The sequence below is a fragment of the Octopus bimaculoides genome, chromosome 4 (assembly GCF_046866305.1).
Source record: "Octopus bimaculoides isolate indiv1 chromosome 4, ASM4686630v1, whole genome shotgun sequence".
In the NCBI taxonomy this organism is placed as follows: Eukaryota; Metazoa; Mollusca; class Cephalopoda; order Octopoda; family Octopodidae; genus Octopus; species Octopus bimaculoides.
In genome coordinates, this window is record NC_142931.1 from 103,331,837 (window position 1) to 103,351,662 (window position 19,826).

The following is a 19,826-nucleotide window of genomic DNA, read 5'->3' on the forward strand; positions in this document are numbered from 1 at the left end:
TATAGACACCCTCTGAACTCTGAACCCTGCATCCCTGACTCAGCAGAACCTCAAAAGTTGTGACAGTGTTGGGAGAGAAGGCTGCATCCCAGAACTTTATTATATCAATCCCAGAAGGATTAAAAGCAAAGCTGTGTGTGTTGGTATATATCTTAAGGCTGTTTATAAGTCATTTTGTTTATTAAATAATAATAATAATGGTTTCAAATTTTGGCACAAGGCCAGCAGGTTCAGGAAAGAGGTAAGTCAATTACATTGATCCCAGTGATCAACTGGCATTTATTTTATTGACCTTGAAAGGATGAAAGACAAAGTCAACCTTGGCAGAATTTGAACTCTGAACATAAAGATGGATGAAATACCACTAAAGCATTTTGCCTGGTGTGCTAATGATTCTGCCAGGTCACCACCTTCATTAATACACATAATAAACCTAATAATAATAATAGTAATAATAATATACAACTGTTTGTAGTTCTGTCAATAAGATGACGAATTTTGGAGGTTAAAAAAAAAAACTGAAGCAGATCATCATGTCATCAGGAATCTTCATCGGAGTTATTGGCTGTAAAGTTATCAAAGGGCAAGTAAATTTTTTGAATTCTTATGATTTTTTCTCGACAGAGAGGACATTCTTTGATATGAGGTGCACAGACTCTGCAGCAGACAAGATGGCCACATGGACACAGAACTGTTGAGATATTTGCATTCATGCAGATTCGACATGTTAAAGAGTCCTTCACTGTTTGAACTGTATTTCTAAGACTGCTCACCTAAAAGACAAAAACAAAAAACAATTTGATTACTGAATTGTGTTTCTTTACAATACAGGGATATAATGGAAACACAGGGTTATAATACAATGTGAAGTGTCAGTGACAAATGAAGAAAGGCTTTGATGTTTTATCATACATACTTAGGTAATTGCTAAAATAGGGTCCCACTAAGGTAAGCAAGGGTGTAGTTGATTATCTCAACTAACATACCTCCCTTTTCCTGCCCTTAATACATTCATTCTTTCATTTTCAACAACACAACCACTTGAGCCAGAATCTACTATCATATTTCTGACTACTTCTACTCATCTGATTTACTATATTGTATACAGTTGTCCATGCCCAACAAATAAGTTAGGCTAGTTGTGACCAGGGAAATTGCTTCAATGAGCACCAGTTGGATGCCTGTAGGAATGTCCTTGGTCTTCTGAAGCCCTGTGGCTTGTGACTTCAACTCTTCTAAATACCTCTCCACATTTGGAGTTCACAAACATTAGTATTCAATCGCAACCTACCAAGTCAGCAAACAATAGCTCATTTTTCAACTAGGTACTTCAAACTATAATGGTATAGATATTTGCCTAGGCATGGCTGTGTGGTTACGGAAGCTTGCTACTCAGCCACATGGTTTTGGGTTCAGTCCCACTGCATGACATCTTAGGCAACTGTCTTTTGCTATGGCCTCACTCTGACCAAAGCCTTGTGATTGAATTTGGTAGGCGAAAGTTCATGTCATATGTGTAAAAATACTTGTGCCTCCTTTAATAGATAGGACAAAAATTCTTTTAATTTCACCTTCCTGCCCCACATCATCATCATCATCATTTAACGTCCGTTGTCCATGCTGGCATGGGTTGGACAGTTTGACTGGGCTGGCACATTGGAAAGCTGCACCAGACATCAGTATGATTTGGCATGGTTTTCTATGGCTGGATGCCCTTCCTAATGCCAACCACTGAGGGTGTAATGGGTGCTTTTATGTGCCACCGGTATAGGTGCCATTTGCATGACACCAGGGTGCATTTACATACCACTGGCATGGGTGTCAATTTGCATGACACTGATATCTGCCACAACTGTGATTTTGTTCAGCTTGATGGGTCTTCTTCTCAAGCATGATATAATGCCAAAGGTCTTGATCATTGCCTCTGTGAGGCCCAATGCTCGAAAGAAACTCAGCCACTTTGCCTCCATGAGGCCCAACGCTTGAGAGGAACTCAGCCACTTTGCCTCTCTGAGGCCCAATGTTCAAAAGATGTTCTTTATGTGCCACCAGCACAGGTGCACCACAAAAAATAAAAGAACTTTTTCATCTTATTGTCATGTATTTTTATTTCTTTGTAACTGTTTTTCTGCTTGTCACTCGTTAACTACACTGCAAATCTTCCTCACACCAATCACTATGCACACAATGCACTAATGGGGTATTTTATAATCTTTCAGCTTACAAAGTTTGGGGTCATTTTTGAAAATTTGACAACTGAAATAACTTCTGAAGATTCCAACAAATCTTTTTAAAAATTAATTTCAAAATTTAGCCCTTTTGACACCAGCCTGACCAAAATCACCATACCCTTGTTAGTTTGATATAAGACCTCAAGTTTTGAAGTGTTCATATTTCAGTTAAAAATCTAACAAATTTATGGAAAAATCTTTTCTTAACCCTTTAGCATTCAAACCAGCCATATATGGCCCAAATATTCTACCTCTTATGTTCAAACTGCCAGAACCTTGTCTCTTACAAAATTTTAAAAAATACAATTACATCATTGCAATATCAAAGTTACAAGATATTGCATGATTAATTCAAAACAATGTAAATAAATAAGCATCAAATTTATCAGAGTAATTTGAATGCTGAAGCGTTAAGTTATGTTCCAAGTACCAAGTTAATTATAAAGTTATTTTACTTAATCCTACCAAATCCTTCATCATCATCATCATCGTTTAACGTCCGCTTTCCATGCTAGCATGGGTTGGACAATTTGACTGAGGACTGGTGAACCAGGCTCCAATCTGATTTGGCAGAGTTTCTACAGCTGGATGCCCTTCCTAATGCCAACCACTCCGAGAGTGTAGTGGGTGCTTTTACATGCCACCAGCACGAAGGCCAGTCAGGCGGTATTGGCAACAGCCACGCTCAAAATGGTGTCTTTTACGTGCCACCTGCCCGGGAGCCAGTCCAGCGGCACTGGCAACGATCTCGCTCGAATGTCCTTACATGTGCCACCGGCACAAGTGCCAGGGCACAGGTGCCATCACGATTTTGCTTTCAGTGTTTTCAAAATTAATTGGAAATGTATTTCATTAAAATTATTTTTTCAAAAGTATTAAAGCATTTATATATATATATATATATATATATATATATGGATGTAGACAGTTGCATATGGAAGTACTGATCAGAGTGGATGGAACTTGTGAAAGAGGGTCACTCAGAAAAACATGGAACGAAGTATTGAAGGCTGATCTCAAGATATTGAGCCTTATGAAGGAGATAATTAAGGACTGAGACATCTGGTACATTGCTGTACTCAAGAAGACCCGTATGCCACAGCAGAATTGATATTGGTGCCACATAAAAAAAGCACCCAGTACACTCTGTGGAGTGGTTGGCATTAAGAAAGACATCCAGCCATAGAAACCATGTCAGAACAGACAAGGAGCCTACTGTGGCGCCTGGCCTTACAAGCTCTGGTCAAACTAGCCAACCCATGCCAGCATGCAAAAAGGGATGTTAAATAATGATGATGATGTTTTTATATGAAACAAGGCTACTCAAAGCAAAACAAAAAGCTCTGAATTCATTATAATCATTCAAATAGTGAATGTAGTTCACTTTATTTTGAGAAATGACTGTCTCAAAAAACACTGATATGAAATGAATTATAATAAAATGTATGACATCATCTGGCATGGGTTGGACGGTTTGACTGAGGACTGGTCAGCCAGAAGGCTGCACCAGGCTCAATCTGATCTGGCAAAGTTTCTACAGCTGGATGCCCTTCCTAACGCCAACCACTCCAAGTGTAGTGGGTGCTTTTACGTGCCACCAGAACGAGGGCCAGTCTGGCGGTTCTGGCAATGACCACGCTCAAAAAGTGTTCAATACGTGCTACTTGCATGGGAGCCAGTCTGGCGGCACTGGCAACGACCATGCTCAAATGTTGTTTTTCACATGCCACTGGCACATGTACCGGTTAAGCAACACTGGCAATGATCACGCTCAAATGGTGCTTTTTACGTGCCACCGGTACGAGAGCCAATCCGTGGCCCTGGCAATGATCGCGCTTGGATGTGCTTTTAACATTCCACTGGCATGAGTGCCAAACAGGCGGTACTGTCATCGACCACGTCAGCGATTTTGATTTTACTTGCCTCAAAAGGTCTTTGCAAGCAAAGTTTATTGTCCAATGAATGAGGGGTATTCATAAGTGGGCTGGTTACACCCACTGGCATAGGCCACGGGCTATGTTCTCACTTGGCTTGCCGGGTCTTCTCAAGCACAGCATATCTCCAAAGGTCTCGGTCACTAGTCATTGCTTTGGTAAAGCCCAATGTTCGAAGGTTGTGCTTCACAACCTCATCCCAAGTTTTCCTGGGTGTACCTCTTCCACAGGTTCCCTCAACCGCTAGGGTGTGACACTTTTTCACGTGGCTGTCCTCATTCATTTGCAACACATGACTATATCAGTGCAGTTGTCTCTCTTGCACACCACATCTGATGCTTCGTAAATCCAACTTTTTTCTCAGGGTACTTGCACTCTGTCGTGTATGCACACTGACATTACACATCCAGCGGAGCATACTGGCTTCATTCCTTGCAAGCTTACACATGTCCTCAGCAGCCACAGCCCATGTTTCACTGCAATGTAGCATGGCTGTTCGTACACATGCATCATACAGTCTACCTTTTACTCTGACCGAGAGGCCCTTTGTCACCAGCAGAGGTAAGAGCTCTCTGAACTTCGCCCAGGCCATTCTTATTGTAGCAGCTACACTTTCAGAGCATCCACCCCAGCTACCGACTTGGTCTCCTAGGTAACGGAAGCTATCAACTACTTGTAGTTTTTCTCCCTGGAATGTGAGAGAAGCTGTTCTGTGCACATTTTCAGTGTTTATAGCACCTGGGCATTTGCCACATACAAAAACTATCTTCCTAGTTAGCCTTCCTTTAATATTACTGCACCTCTTATGTGTCCATAGCTTACACTGGGTACATCTTATGGAGTTTCTACCTATACCTTTTCTACAGATCGAGCAGGGCCATCTACCTGAAGGGATTTGTGGTTTGTCTGCCTTCCTACTTAGTAAGACTTTGGTTTTAGCTAAGTTGACTCTAAGGCCCTTTGATTCTAATCCTTGCTTTCACACCTGAAACTTCTCCACTAGTTCTGATAGTTACTCAGCTATTAGAGCAAAGTCATAAGCATAGAGGAGCTCCTAGGGGCATCGTGTCTTGAATTCCTTTGTTATTGCTTGGAGGACTTTGATGAATAAACTGAGGACTGATCTTTGGTAGACCCCTACCCGGAATATGTAAAAGATATTAATGAACTCAGGCTGAATGATTCCAAAAAACAACAGGTTTATTCTTTTGAGACACAAAAAAATCTGTTTGGAAGGAACCTGTGGAAGAGGTAGACTCAGGTAGCAGGCTCTTCAAACATTGGGCCTCACAGAGGTGATGACATGTGACTTGAGAAGACTCAAGTCAAGTGAAATTGTAGTCATGGCTGATGCCAGTGTCATGTGACTGGCACTCATGTCAGTGGTACATAAAAGCACCAATGCTGGAGACACGCAAAAAGCACCAATGCTAGAGACATGTAAAAAGCACCCATTACATTCTTGGAGCGGTTGGCATTAAGAAAGGCATCCAGCTATAGAAACCATGCCAAATCATACCGGAACTTAGTGCAGCTCTCCAACTTACCAGTTCCAGTCAAAGTGTCTAACCCATGCCAACATGGAAAGCAAACACTAAATAATAATGATGATGTTAGGAAGGGCATCCAGCTGTAGAAACTCTGCCAAATCAGACTGGAGCCTGGTGTTGCCATCCGGTTTCACCAGTCCTCAGTCAAATCGTCCAACCCATGCTAGCATGGAAAGCGGACGTTAAACGATGATGATGATGATGATGATGATGATGAAGGGAAGGAGAAAAAAAACAATCAAATCTCACTTCATTTTCTTCAGGCTCATTTGACATGTTTGTTGCAGTGGAATTTGTTTCTGTTTCAATGTCGTTGCTCATCTTGTAAAGTTTTCTCCGTACATGATCATGGACCTCTTGACTTGTTCGTTTAATGTCAAAAATATAGGTTTTACCTACAAAACATAAGTGATATTGTTAGATACAAAAATATGACATTGTCTGAAATACATAGGAAAACAGATTTTTTACTTTCTCACATATAAAATACACATAAGAGTCTTTCCATTTTGTCTTTTTAACCCCCAATTTCTTTCCATTCACCCAATCTTCCTTTTTTTTTCACTCTCTGTGGTCTCGTGTTTCTTATCTCCATGCAATCTGAAGCACTTACACTCCAGTTAAATATATTTCAAGTCCAATATGTCACAATATTTAAGCAATATTGCCTAAGATAAGAAAAAAAATTTATTTTTTAAAAATGTTAAAAACCATCATCATGGTTCTGTGTAAATTAGGAAACAATGGTGAATGAAAATTTGGTAAATAGAATTATAAGCTTTCATCATATCATCTTTTATCTTTTACTTGTTTCAGTCATCAGACTGGGGTCTTGCCAGGACACTGCCTGGAAGAAGAATCTTTAGTGAAATGGATTGTCCCACCCCCCAGTGCTTATTTTTTTTTCAAGCCTGATGCTTATTCTATTGGTCTCTACTGCCAAACTGCTAAGTTACAGGGACATAAACACAAACGCACACACATATGACAAGCTTCTTTCAGTTTCTATCAACCAAATCCACTTACAAAGCTTTGGTTGACCCAGGGCTATAGCAGAAAACACTTGTCCAAGGTGCCATGCAGTAGGACTGAAACCAGAACTATGTGATTGGTAAGCAATCTTCCTACCACACAGCTATGCCTGCACCTATAAAACATTGGTTTCGATTTTGGCACAAGGCCAGTAATTTTGAGGGAAGGGGATAGTGGATTACACCAATCCTACTGCTCAAATGGTACTTATTTTATCAACCCTGAAAGAATGAAGGACAAAGTCAACTTCAGTGGAATTTGAACTCAGAACATAAAGACAGATGAAATACTGCTAAGCATTTTGCCCAGTGTGCCACAAATTCTACCAGTACATTGCCTTAATTGACTTTAGCCCATTTTTTTTTCCTGTATGCCCCAATATTAGACTATTTCTATAGTCAATGTAAAAGCTTATGACTCTATTTACAAAAGATTATCATCATTATTCAGACTACTCACCCCACAGCTTCTCTGCTACTTTAACAGCCCTCTCTGACCAAATTCCAGGATACCCAACACTTCTCTTCCTTCCTTCCTTTGCATTCTTCACCCACTATCACCTATTTCCCCTTTTCATGTTTACTTTCCCTTGTGTGTGTGTGTGTGCGCACGCACGTACTTGTATGCCACCATCATTATTTAACATCCATATTCCATACTGGCATGAGCTGAATGGTTTGATGGGATCTGACTAACCTGAAGGCTGCACTGGTCTCCAATGTCTACTTTGGCATGGTTTCAATGGGGAATATCTTTTTTAATGTCAACTACTTAATAGAGTGTATTGGGTGCCTTTTCTTTGTTGGTACTAGCACGAATGAGTCACCAAGTGCTATATATATATATATATATATATATATATATATATATATCATCGTTTAACGTCCGCTTTCCATGCTAGCATGGGCTGGACGATTTGACTGAGGACTGGTGCAACCGGATGGCTACACCAGGCTCCAATCTAATTTGGCAGAGTTTCTACAGCTGGATGCCCTTCCTAACGCCAATATATATATATATATATATAGTAAGATGCAAATGAATGGATAGTTTAAAACATCACTACATGTGTTTCAGTAGTATGGTTTAATTTAATTTAAGTACAAGTTCATTATCTAATAAATTAGGTAACATTAAGTAAATCCATCAGCTATCTCCTCAGGTAATATTCTACAAAGTATTTTGGAAAAAATGGTAAATCGACAGAGAAGGTAATATTCATCTCAAACAGAATGTAATAAGATAATTAACTTTGGTAGTTAACTAACAAATCCCCTCTCACTCTGTGTGTGTGTGTGTGTGTGTGTGTGTGTGTGTGTGTGTGTGTCTGTCTGTGTGCACGCACACAAGATCATCCTCACACACATCAAATTAACAAAGCTGCAAGAAAGGAACTCATTCATAATTGTGTAATCTCTATTACCTAATGATGTGTTCTCATTAAATAGGGAGACAAAAGTCCCTTTTAAATCCCGACAGTATTGCGTGGCTACAATACTGCGAACTGTGTCACATCGATAGAAAGAATGAGTTTCAGTCATACAACGGTAAAGGGCCTTTGCTGCCTTCTCACTGACTAGTTTGAAGCCAACAGTTCTACTATCTTCTTCAGTTGCTTGATTAATCAGCTGAACAAATACAACACGGTCAGCAAGTGTAGCCTTCTGCATCATATGGAAATCAACACTGAAAATACAAGAAAACAACAGATGTATTATTGAAACATCTAACACTGTTACAGGGTCACAAATTTGCCTGACAAATGTAATTGAGTGAATCAAACCTCTCACAAACTGATCCTTATTTCATTCACTGCAGAAAAGATAAAGCTAAGGGGGGGGGGATCTAAATGATCCCTCCAATGACCTTGCACAGTTCCCATCAGCCACATTTCACTATCATGACATATAGCCTCTATTGTGGTCATACTGAGGCCTTCAATGGAGGCTTAGGGCGATTCAGTTGAATGACCTGTCTCTTTGAAATGTGTAACTAACCATGTGTACCACTTTTATGGGAGTTATGTTGTTAGCATTGTTCTGCTTGGTGTTTTTCTTTGTGTTTTGCTTCCAGTTGCCTGGTGCACTCTGTATATATTCTACAGAAGAAGATGAACTCAGAAGTAAACTCATCAAACTTCTGTATTGTACAACCATTACCTTACCAAGACACATGGTTACATCAAGGCATTCTACTGCGGTATCATCAGCCAACAAAGAAATCATTATGTGGTTGTTTGGCTTACTAGAAATAGCAGGCAAATTTCCCTTGCCACCTTAATACATTGGACAATGTAGTTCTTGATATGTATACAAAAAGATAGGATGGTCTCAGACAAAATGTCAGGACTGCTCAATGAAGGCTGACCTGGGATTAAGCAACAACAACTTCAGTACCAGATTCATCTGTCTCCACCAACTAAATAAACACATGTTCAATACATCATTAGTTATCATTCAATCATAAATGACCATAATACAAGCTCTACTGGGTCTCCCCTCAATTAGTCACAAGTTTATTTATTACAATACAGTATAAAGCCTTTTCAAAGTGTTATACAAGACTAAGTATTTTGTCACCAATACAATCAACAGAAAACTATTAATGTGAACCATCTGAAGAAGGTGACCTGTCTCCAGTCCCACCATTACAACAAGTCAGTGTATCATCATCATCATCATCTAATGTCCATTTTCCATGCTGGTATGGGTTGGACGATTTGACTGGAGATGATAAAGCTCCGTTGTCTGTTCTGGCATGGCTTCTACGGCTGGATGTCCTTCCTAACACCAACCACTCCACAGAGTGTACTGGGTGCTTTTATGTGGCACCAGCACCAGAATCAATTCTGCTGTGTTTGGATCTTCTTTAGTACAACAAGGTGTCAAATATCTCAGCTCTTTTGTCATCTCTTTCGTAAGTTTCAGTGTCTTGAAATCATCCCATGTCTTTCTGGGTCTCCCTCTTCCACAAGTTCCATCCTCTTTAAGTAATCAGCCCTTCTGTATGCAACTGTCTACATCCATATGCATCACATTATGTGTATGGATATAGATGCCCAACTTTTTTCTCAATACACTAGCACCCTGTCACATGTGCTCATCAACATTGCACATCTAGTGGAGTATCACCATTTGAGTGTGACCGTTACCAACGGCATATGAAAAGACATTTGAGCGAGTTTGTTGCCAGTGCCGCCGAACTGGCTCCTGTGCAGGTGGCACGTAAAATACACCATTTCGAGCGTGGCCATTGCCAGTACCTCCTGACTGGCCTTCGTGCCGGTGGCACGTAAAAGCACCCACTACACTCTCGGAGTGGTTGGCGTTAGGAAGGGCATCCAGCTGTAGAAACTCTGCCAAATCAGATTGGAGCCTGGTGTAGCCATCTGGTTCACCAGTCCTCAGTCAGATCATCCAACCCATGCTAGCATGGAAAGCAGATGTTAAACGATGATGATGATGATGATGATTCCTCTCAGGATGACATGTAAACTAGACAGCTCGATTTGTACAACTTTATATATGACAGAAATAAGGCAACATTGTTCACTAGTTAAATGAATAATATTTACAGGTGTTTATTTTGTTACTTGCAATTTAGTGTCAAGAACTTTTATAGTGAATCTCTTGAAAAAAAGAAAGAAAAAAAGATAGAATTTGTTCCTATGGATCTGTTCATCAGCTGAGTTAATTAATTTAAAAAATTTTTCCCAATCAATCAGCAACTGACTAAGCAGCTTTATCAAAAGTGTACTTAATTGCAAAGAGTGGTGATATCTCTACTCAAAGTGACTACCATTATAACATATGGTGCTGTATATGGAACAAGGTTCTTTCTACACATCTTGCCACCAGAGAAGACAGAGTCACCAGCCTTCAACTAGACTTGATAAACAAGTTTGGCTTAAGTTTAATACCACACTCCTTTAAACTTCTCTATTTCTCTTAATTCAACTGTCCCACATTATGAAGATTACATATATACACAGACACACAGTAACATATTCACGGCATAACATGTTCGTGCACATACACACATGATTTATGTATTCTGAACAACTTTGTGAACAATGTGTAGGCTTAAATTGGACATCAACAATCATTTAAAACTACTCATCATTAACAGTAATTAAAGGCCACACATCATTTGCAATAATTTTATATTGTTTGTTCAGGCCTGTTACTGCCAAATTAACTTATCAGCAAGGTCAAAATATACTTTCCTCATTCTGTGATTATAAATGAATAAAACGGTAATATAATTTGAATAAACGTCTTTCAGTTGAATTTTTATTTTCTACACATGCACAAAATGTAAAATGATTCTAAGTTTGGTACTTTATTCATGCAACAATAAAAACAAAAGCTACAGAAAAAGAATAACACAAATTTATAATTAATGACTTACGTCTCAACTTGTATTAAATTTTCATCAAAAATAGTAATGCCTTCAGGTCCAACTCCAATATGAACATTTTCTCCACTACAGTTCTTGGCTTCATGGAATGATATTCCATAGTTTGGAAGTTCAGCAACTTCTTGCAGCAGCTTGTATTCAGCTTGGGCTGGGTTCAAAGTTGAAATGCCGGTATGTTGTTCAGCAACTTCATTGGCTAGAGCTAAACCTCCACCAATCTTTTCAACAAGTGTTGTATAGATTGATTCAGTGAACTCGGTGACAGGGTTTTGATCTAATTTAGACAACTGTGCAAGTAACGCACATATGTTTATACAAGTGGTTTTGTCAGAAACTTGTAATTTCTGACTCATGAGATCTTTTATAACTTGAAGAGAAAACTGATGCCTGCAAGAACAGAATGAGATTATTTTTTTAAGATATTGAACTAGAGAATAAAAAAAAAAAATCCAAAAGGATTAATGTTGTTGTAAGGCCACATATTTATAGGGGGTATACTTGATTGATCATCAATTTCTCTAAATTCCAAATTTTAACCCAAAATCATTAAAACTGATGTCATGTATTTTATCAATCATGTACAGTATTTATTTCATCAATCATGGAAGGATGACGAAGTCAACTGAGGTAATACTTTGAAGTCCAAATGAAGAGAGTTGAATATTGCAAGTCAATGTTCAACTGTTTGCAATCCCATCCCTCTCCCTTTTTATCATTTAAATTACACAGCAAGGAGGTAGAGCTGATTTAATCAACCCCAGTATATGACTGTTACTTATTGATCCTGGAGAGATAAACTAACTATGGCACAATTTGAACTGGGAATATAGTAATTTTTAAAGATGGCATAAAGCTAAGAATCTTGGTGGAAAGGAACTGATTTTATCGGAACTCAGTGTAAAGGAACATGGCTGAATACTCCAAAACCTTTATTGCTCATCTCATACTCCCAGCTGACCTAACATTACATTCGCTTTGTGATGTTCACCCTCTTTGCATTAATCTCCAGGTTGTTGTCTTTGCTAACAAGTATTACTCACTGAGGTAGTGTAGGAAGGAGAGGATTCCAGCAGCACAACAAGGCAATAAAATACTTGCTGAATATATAGTGTAACTTTTGTTTACAATGACCGACTGCGCATCTTTCTATTATTTATGCAGAGCTGGAGGGATAGAATATAAATATTGACACTGAGTAGAAACTGTGTGAAGTGGGTGGTTTTCTTTTATATATATATATATATATATATATATATACATATATATATATATATACAGAGAGAGAGAGAGAGAGAGAGAGAGAGATATGTGTATTTACATATATTATTGCACACAAATGCATACATACACAGACTTTTTCACTTAGTCACAAAAGATTATACTAATCCTGCTGACAGATATAGATGTGTTAAGATCATTCATTCATCCAACCATAATATTGTTATCATCATCTTAGCATCCATTTTTTTCACGCTGGCATAGTTTAGACAAAGTTTATTGAGGCAGATTTTCTATCGCTGGATGTACTTCCTGTCACCAACCCTCACCTGTTTCCAAGCAGGGCAATATTTTTCCCTGGCCAGACATGTTCTCACAGAATATTAGAAATGAATGACACTGCCTGTATGACAGCAACAATAATTTACAACAATCATATTATGTCAAGAATAAAGAGATACAAACACATTATTTGAGTGGGTGTATAAACAGGTGCATGTGTGTGCATATATATGTATATAAACATCTCTATATATATATATATATCATCATCATCATTTAATGTCCACCTTCCATGCTGGCATAGGTTAAACAGTTTGACAGGAGCTGGCCTGGCAGGAGCCTGCACCAGACTTCTGTCTCTTTTGGTAGAGTTTTTACGGCTGGGTGCCCTTCCTAACACCAACCACCCAGCAGAGTGGAGTGAGTGAGTGCTTTTTACATGGCACAAGCACAGGTGATGTCAGTTTTGACAAGGTTTTTACACCTGGATACCCTTCTAAATGCCAACCACTCTACAGTGTGGACTGAATGCTGTCACCAAGTAACTTGGAAGACAAAGATCTTTTGAGGGGGAGGGGGCATTGGAGGAGGTGATCTTGTGTGAGATGATGAAAGGTTATAATGAGAAAGAGAGACAGAAACAGGTGTCTTGCTGTAAGAGTGAGAGAGATCAGGAATGAGGACAGAAACAGGTATGCTGCTGTAATGGGGATACATGGTTACCCAACCTGAAGGAAGAGCAAGAGAAAGAAAAAGAGAATGGCAGACAGTAAAAGTGCAGGAGAGAGATGGGGGTAGAGTGCCAGGCATACTCACAAGGGACAGGGATCAGAATATAAATGGGGTGGTTGAGGAAAAGAAGAGAGAGATATAGATGATGGCAAGTGCCAGGGCATACCCTAGAGGTATGGAGGTAATGATATCAGTGGCAGGACATTGACAAAGAAGTGGAGGAGGAGAATGCAGTAAGTGGTGAAAACCTGGATATATATAGAGGGGGTGGGGGCTACCAGATAGCAATGATACAGTGAACAGGGCCATGAGAACAGGATTGGAGAGTTAGAGGTAAGCATAGTGCATGAAAGAGATGTAAGGAAGAGATGTTGTTTGGTTTGTTGGGGTAAGGTACTTGAAATGTTTTCTTGTTACCTGTGGGTGGAATACAAATGCTTGTGGAATACACAGCCCTTCTAGAACTCAGTTTCGCTGACGTGGGTGGGTCTTCTCAAGAACCTCATATTGCCAGACATCTCAGCCCAAATACGATCAACGGAGCAGCTTGCTCATGAAATTAACATGCAAGTGGTTGAGCACTCCACAGACATGTGTATCCTTAATGTAGTTCTCAGGGAGATTCAGCATGACACTGAGTGTAACAAGGCTGGCCCTTTGAAATACAGGTTCTACTTATTATCTTTTATCTTTTCCTTGTTTCAGTCATTAGACTGAGGCCATGTTTGGGCACTGCCATGAAGGGTTTAATTGAACAAACTGACCCCAATATTTATTTTTCTCTAAGCCTGGTATTTATTCTATCAGTCTCTTTCTGATAAACTGTTAAGTAATGGGGATGTAAACAAAACAACACCAGTTGTCAAGTAGTGGTAAGGAACAGATACAATGACACACACATTCCATCTACCAAATCTACTCATAAAGTTTTGGTAAGCCTGGGGCTATAGTAGAAGACAACTGCCCAAGGTTCCATGCAGTGGAACTGAACCTGGAATCATGTGATTGGGAAACAAGCTTCTCATTCAGACAGCCATGCCTACACACACACACACACACACACACACACACACACCAAGAGTATATAATATATGCCAGAATAATAATGAATATAATCTCATCTATTTTTGATGATGAATGAATGTTTGATTGATTGATCAACAGAACAACCTAGTTTCCTTGCATTTGTTTTACAACAAACTCATTGTAATATGTAATATGGTGTGGCTGTATATACCACAGACACTTGTACCCTTAACATAATCCTCAAACAGAATCAATGTGACACAACATACGACTAGACTGACCCTTTGAATAGAAAGGAAAGGGAACAGGGCACAGAAAGTGTTTCCACACCATTTATTTGCTAAATTAAACTCACAAGGCAATCAATACTATGGTAGAAGACATTTGTCCAAAGTGCTATGTAAAGGATAGTTCTTGGATTCTCATGATTGCATGACCAAACTAAGACCAAGCACCATCACTTGCTTACATATGATGGGGTGCTGAAAAGTCCCTGGCTTTGGGTAAAAGAAAATACAGGAGAATCAGTTATGATTTTATCCAACATATTCCCCTCTCAGATTCACACACTTATTGCAGTGGTCCTTCAGTTTTCCTAAGCCCTGTAAAAGAACTTCAAAGGTTGGGCCTCCAACCAGTCCTTTCATGATACCCTTAAAGCTAGGAACTTTTCAGCACCCCTCATATATACAAAAACATATAAGAATACAACACTTTACAAGCAAAAAAAGTAGTTACCTGGTTGTGTTTTGCAACAAGGAATGGGGAGGTACAAAAAATTTGACCTTTAGAAGAAGCCGGTATGGTGGCTGTCTGTTGAGTTGTTGGTTTAAGCGGTTGCGCATATTCAACCATAGCTGTTCTCCTTTATTTCCTTCATACTGAAGACCAAAATAATCAACCTCTAAAATACCAAGTTGCTGGCAAACCTGCAAACAAGAAGAGTGATAGACATATAAGAATAACAGTGTTTAGAGATAATACAAAAGTAATCATTTAAGATGAAAAAGAGAAGAAAAGTAACCAAACATAAGAGAAATATTGAAAAATTTTGAGAGACACTGTAACTTAACTGAAAAATCATGAGTGTAATAATGAAATCTGAAGAATATAAGCACCATTTCACATTTGATTTTTCATACTGGTATGAGCTAGATAGGTCTGTTGCAGTCCTTTACCATCTGACACACACAAAGACAACACTAAAAATCTCTTATTTTGTATGACATGATTTTTGTAGTTGGGTTCCTTTCATATCACCAATTGCTTTACAAAACGTATCTTATCAAGAGTAATATTTTAGAACAGTGGTTCTCAACCATTTTAGCCTATGGACTCCTTTGAGTCTTACTTTACTGGACCTTGTGTGGAGATCCAGGATATGTGTATCTGGTGGTTAGAGTGTTGGGCTCATGATCATAAGATTGTGGTTGCAATTCCTGGACTGAGCAAGGAGTAGTATTCTTGAGCAAAGCACTTCATTTCATGCTGCTCCAGTCCACTCAGCTGGCAAAAATGAGTAATCCTGTCCAGCTGGGGAATATATAAGCCATGAAACCAGGAAACTAGTCCTTATGAGTCAGTATGGCTTGAGAATGTAACTTTACTACTGGGCTTCGATAGCCATTTGATGTATATAAAAAAAAAAGTCCTGCAGTATTTTTATAATTGAATATTATTAGGAACTGTTTATATAAAAAAATATTTTGTGTATTGAAGAAGTATAAGCAATTTATAGCACATAAATTTTAACAGCAAAATCTTGGAACAGAAGGAACAGGCATTGGTAAATTTTTCTTGTAATATTTGGATAACTGATCCTGTAGTTCACCAATGATTTCTGTCATTGGCAAAATGTGTGTTGTGAGGTGTGTTGAAGGGCTGGTAACAGTGGCAGAAAAATGTCAAAGGAATATTAAAATATTTGAATCAAAACATGTTACTGGTGCTTACATTAAAGTAAAAGGTAAAGTTCATCAAGGTGAGTTTGAACTCAAAATATAAAAAGAACAAAACAATGTCCTAGCTATTATCTTCAAAATGAACTGAACTAGATTTTAAACTTTTTCACATGTATTTATCTTAACAGCTGTTCAAATATGAAGTGAATTACTTTGATCTACATAAAACTATTCACACTAGATATTATCATTACTGAAAAACCTGATCTATCAATATAACATGACCCACCCCGCCCACCTTTGTCTCCACACTCACTATAGCTACCCACATGTACTTCTGGCCTCCATTTCTGCCACTAGTCATTTCCAGTCCTCTCCCTTTCACTCTCATACTCTATGCACCAACTATTTACAGATTTATGACACTGCTGCTCTCCTGTGCTGCTACTTGTCACACACTCCTTCCTGAGCCACTTGTATTTCTTGCTCCTCCCTGCTCCATACAGATATATATATATATATATATATATATCAGGTCATCCCATAAGTTCTCTCCGAATTTTGAATAAAGAAAACAAATGATCAAATGTTATATTTAATTGAAATTTAATCATCAATGTACTTTCCCTGATTATCTATGATTTCCTTCCATCTATTTACAAGCTTTTTAATCCCATCAATGTAAAACTCTTTTGGTTTCAAAGCGAAGAACTCTGAAATGTCAGTTTCGACCGCCTCCTGGCTTGTGAAAGTTATTTCCCCCAAATGATTCTGTAAACTATGAAACAAATGGTAGTCTGAAGGAGCAAGGTCGGGAGAATAAGGTGGATGAGGAATGTTTTCCTAACCAAGCTCTTCAATCTTCTGTGATGTGATCTTTGCAGTGTGGAGTCATGCATTGTCCTGATGAAACATCACTCCTTTTCGATTTACTAAAGCGGGTCTTTTTTTCTTCAAAGCTTGGTTCAAATGCTCTAATTGCTGACAGTAGACTTCAGCATTGATTGTTGAATTAGGTGGTAACAATTCAAAGTGAATTACTCCAATGCAATCACACCAGATAGAGAGAAGAAACTTTTTCCCAAGAAGTTCCATTCTCGGTTGTGGTTGAGCTTTTTCCCCTTTTACCAAGCCACTGTTTACGACGTCTAAAATTTCGATAAAAGATTCATTTATCGTTACCAGTTACAAGTCAATCCCAAAAGAGTGAAATGAGCAGATATCAACTCAGGATTTGCAGTTGTTTTCGGAAAATTCATGAAGCACCCATTTTCCAAGTTTAGGAAACTTTCCAAGTTGTTGAAGATAACGATGAACAGTTGTATGGTTTAAAGTAAGCTTTATTGCCAATTCTTCAACTGATAATGCAAGATTTTCTTCAAGTAACGCCCCAAGGAGCTTATCATCAAACTCAACTGGACGTCCTGTTCGATCTACATCTTCAAGGCTGAAATCTCCACTTCTGAATTTTGCAAACCATCTTCTGCAAGTTTTTTCATTCAAGCATTCTTTCCCATAAAGTGAGTGTATGTTTCGAGTCCCTTCGGCTGCAGAGTTTCCTTTTTTGTACTCATAAAGCATTATGTGCCTCAAATGCTCTTTGGATACAAGTTTTAATCAAAGAAATTTTAATCCTATTATCATGTAAAATAATATTTAATTAGTTTAAATGTACGCAAATGCATAAAAATAATTTTAAATTCCATTAGACATTCTAAAATATAATTAAATTTCATTCAATTTTAAAAAAGGTAAAATCAGACAGAACTTACGGGATGACCTGATATATATATATATATATATATATATATATATATATATATATATAGGCATGCTGCCACAGATATGACAAAGGAAACAATGTAAATATTTTGAGTTCCGTTATTGATGTGAATATGTTAAGGAAATGATTATATCCTTTATGTTTGAAGTCAATGTGGTCATCTGACAAGAATGGTTCTTTCAAATGATGTAATGTTTTTATTAAGCAATTAAAAGAGTTGCTTGAAATGGCTGTAATGAACTGACACCTGTACAACTTTGTCAATTTATATTTTATTTACCTAAGTTGGAATCTGCACTTCAGAAATAAATATTATTTAGGTGTGCAAATTATACAGATCTAGCAAGGTGCCCCAATCTAAGTAGTCTTAATTATATATATATATATATATATATATACACACACACACACACCTATCTATCTATCTATCTATCCTAATAGATACATACATACATACATATACACATACATACATGCACACACACATATATACATACATACACACACACACATGAATCATTCACTATTCTTTCCATTTATTTAAGATGTATTACTAACATGCTAACGTTCTTGAGTTAAAATAACTATATAACCTCTAATTTGTTACTTTCTCTAATAACTTTTCAAATCATATCCCTTTAACTCATTTGTTACCAACCCGGCTGAAACCGGCTCTGGCTCTGTTGTACAAATGTCTTGTTTTCTTAAGGTTTTAATTAATATCTTCCACCAAACTTTAGTCACAATTTATGTTCCTAACACTAGCTGAATGATAACTAATTTATTTTACTAAATTCTTTGTTATATTCAAAGTAACTGAAAGAAACACAGAGCATCTCAAAATAAATACAGTAACGAAAGGGTTAAATACTTGACATAATTCTCATGTGTTTCTATCATTCTTTGCTTCACTACTGTTCTTTGCTGATATTTTGATTTTCTTGTGGCGAAGCCAGCCACTTATTTGACCACTTCCAGCTGTAGATTATATAAAGAACCCCTTTGCACATGGTTTCTCTCAAACCTTCACACTTTGCCCTGCTATTGTACACCATCATATCATGACGTGAAATGTCCGACCACTGAGCTAAGAAACTTCTCTAGTTTTTAATCGTTCATCATTCTTGCCAATGTACTTGAGTTAAAATAACTTCATAACCTGTAATTTGTTACTTTCTCTAATAACTTCTAGAATTGTACCCCTTTAAACACTTGACATAATTCTCATGTGTTTTTATCATTCTTTGCAACTATTTCGATTTTCTTGTGGCAAAGCTAGCCATTTCTTCCATTTCTTGTTCATGATGTGACACCCTTTCCCACTCCCACCACCAATACCAGAAATCCCTTCTCCTGTACCAGTAATCTCTTCCCTTATACCGAAAACTCCCACAGAGCTCTGCCTCACTTCTGCACGAGAAGACCTACATACTGCCACCCCTCCTACTTCCCCTCACTCCTCCCTTTATCTATCTGTGTAAATATATATAATGGACTAACCCAATCAAATAGCAGCCTATTTACTTACTTATTTAATTTAACATTAGCATATTCATATCAATATTTGCAACTACAGTAACGCATATATTTACAATGCTTACATTACTCTCACACCCAGTAAGAGCAGCAGTTTTAACAGGTCTGAATGATGATGGGTTAAAAGCATGAACAACTATTGTGACATGTCTGTTCTCAAACGATCGTGGAAACTTTCTTTT

General features: G+C 38.0%; 1 protein-coding gene across 3 annotated transcripts in view; it reads right to left on the reverse strand.

Annotated features, from left to right (window-relative positions):
• Positions 1-250: 250 nt before the first annotated feature.
• The window catches only part of LOC106868159 (E3 ubiquitin-protein ligase MYLIP), a 94,841-nt gene continuing 75,265 nt past the window's right edge, over positions 251-19,826 (reverse strand). For 2 of the 3 annotated variants that reach the window (XM_014913299.3, XM_014913301.3), the window contains exons 4-8: positions 15,163-15,353; positions 11,158-11,553; positions 8,171-8,433; positions 5,965-6,110; positions 446-773 (exon numbers count right to left, since the gene is read on the reverse strand). In XM_014913299.3, coding sequence (XP_014768785.1) covers positions 540-773; positions 5,965-6,110; positions 8,171-8,433; positions 11,158-11,553; positions 15,163-15,353 — 1,230 coding nt within the window. In that variant the 3' untranslated portion in view covers positions 446-539. Of the gene's footprint in view, positions 774-5,964; positions 6,111-8,170; positions 8,434-11,157; positions 11,554-15,162; positions 15,354-19,826 lie in introns of all 3 variants that reach the window. The other variant, XM_014913300.3, reaches the window with a different exon arrangement.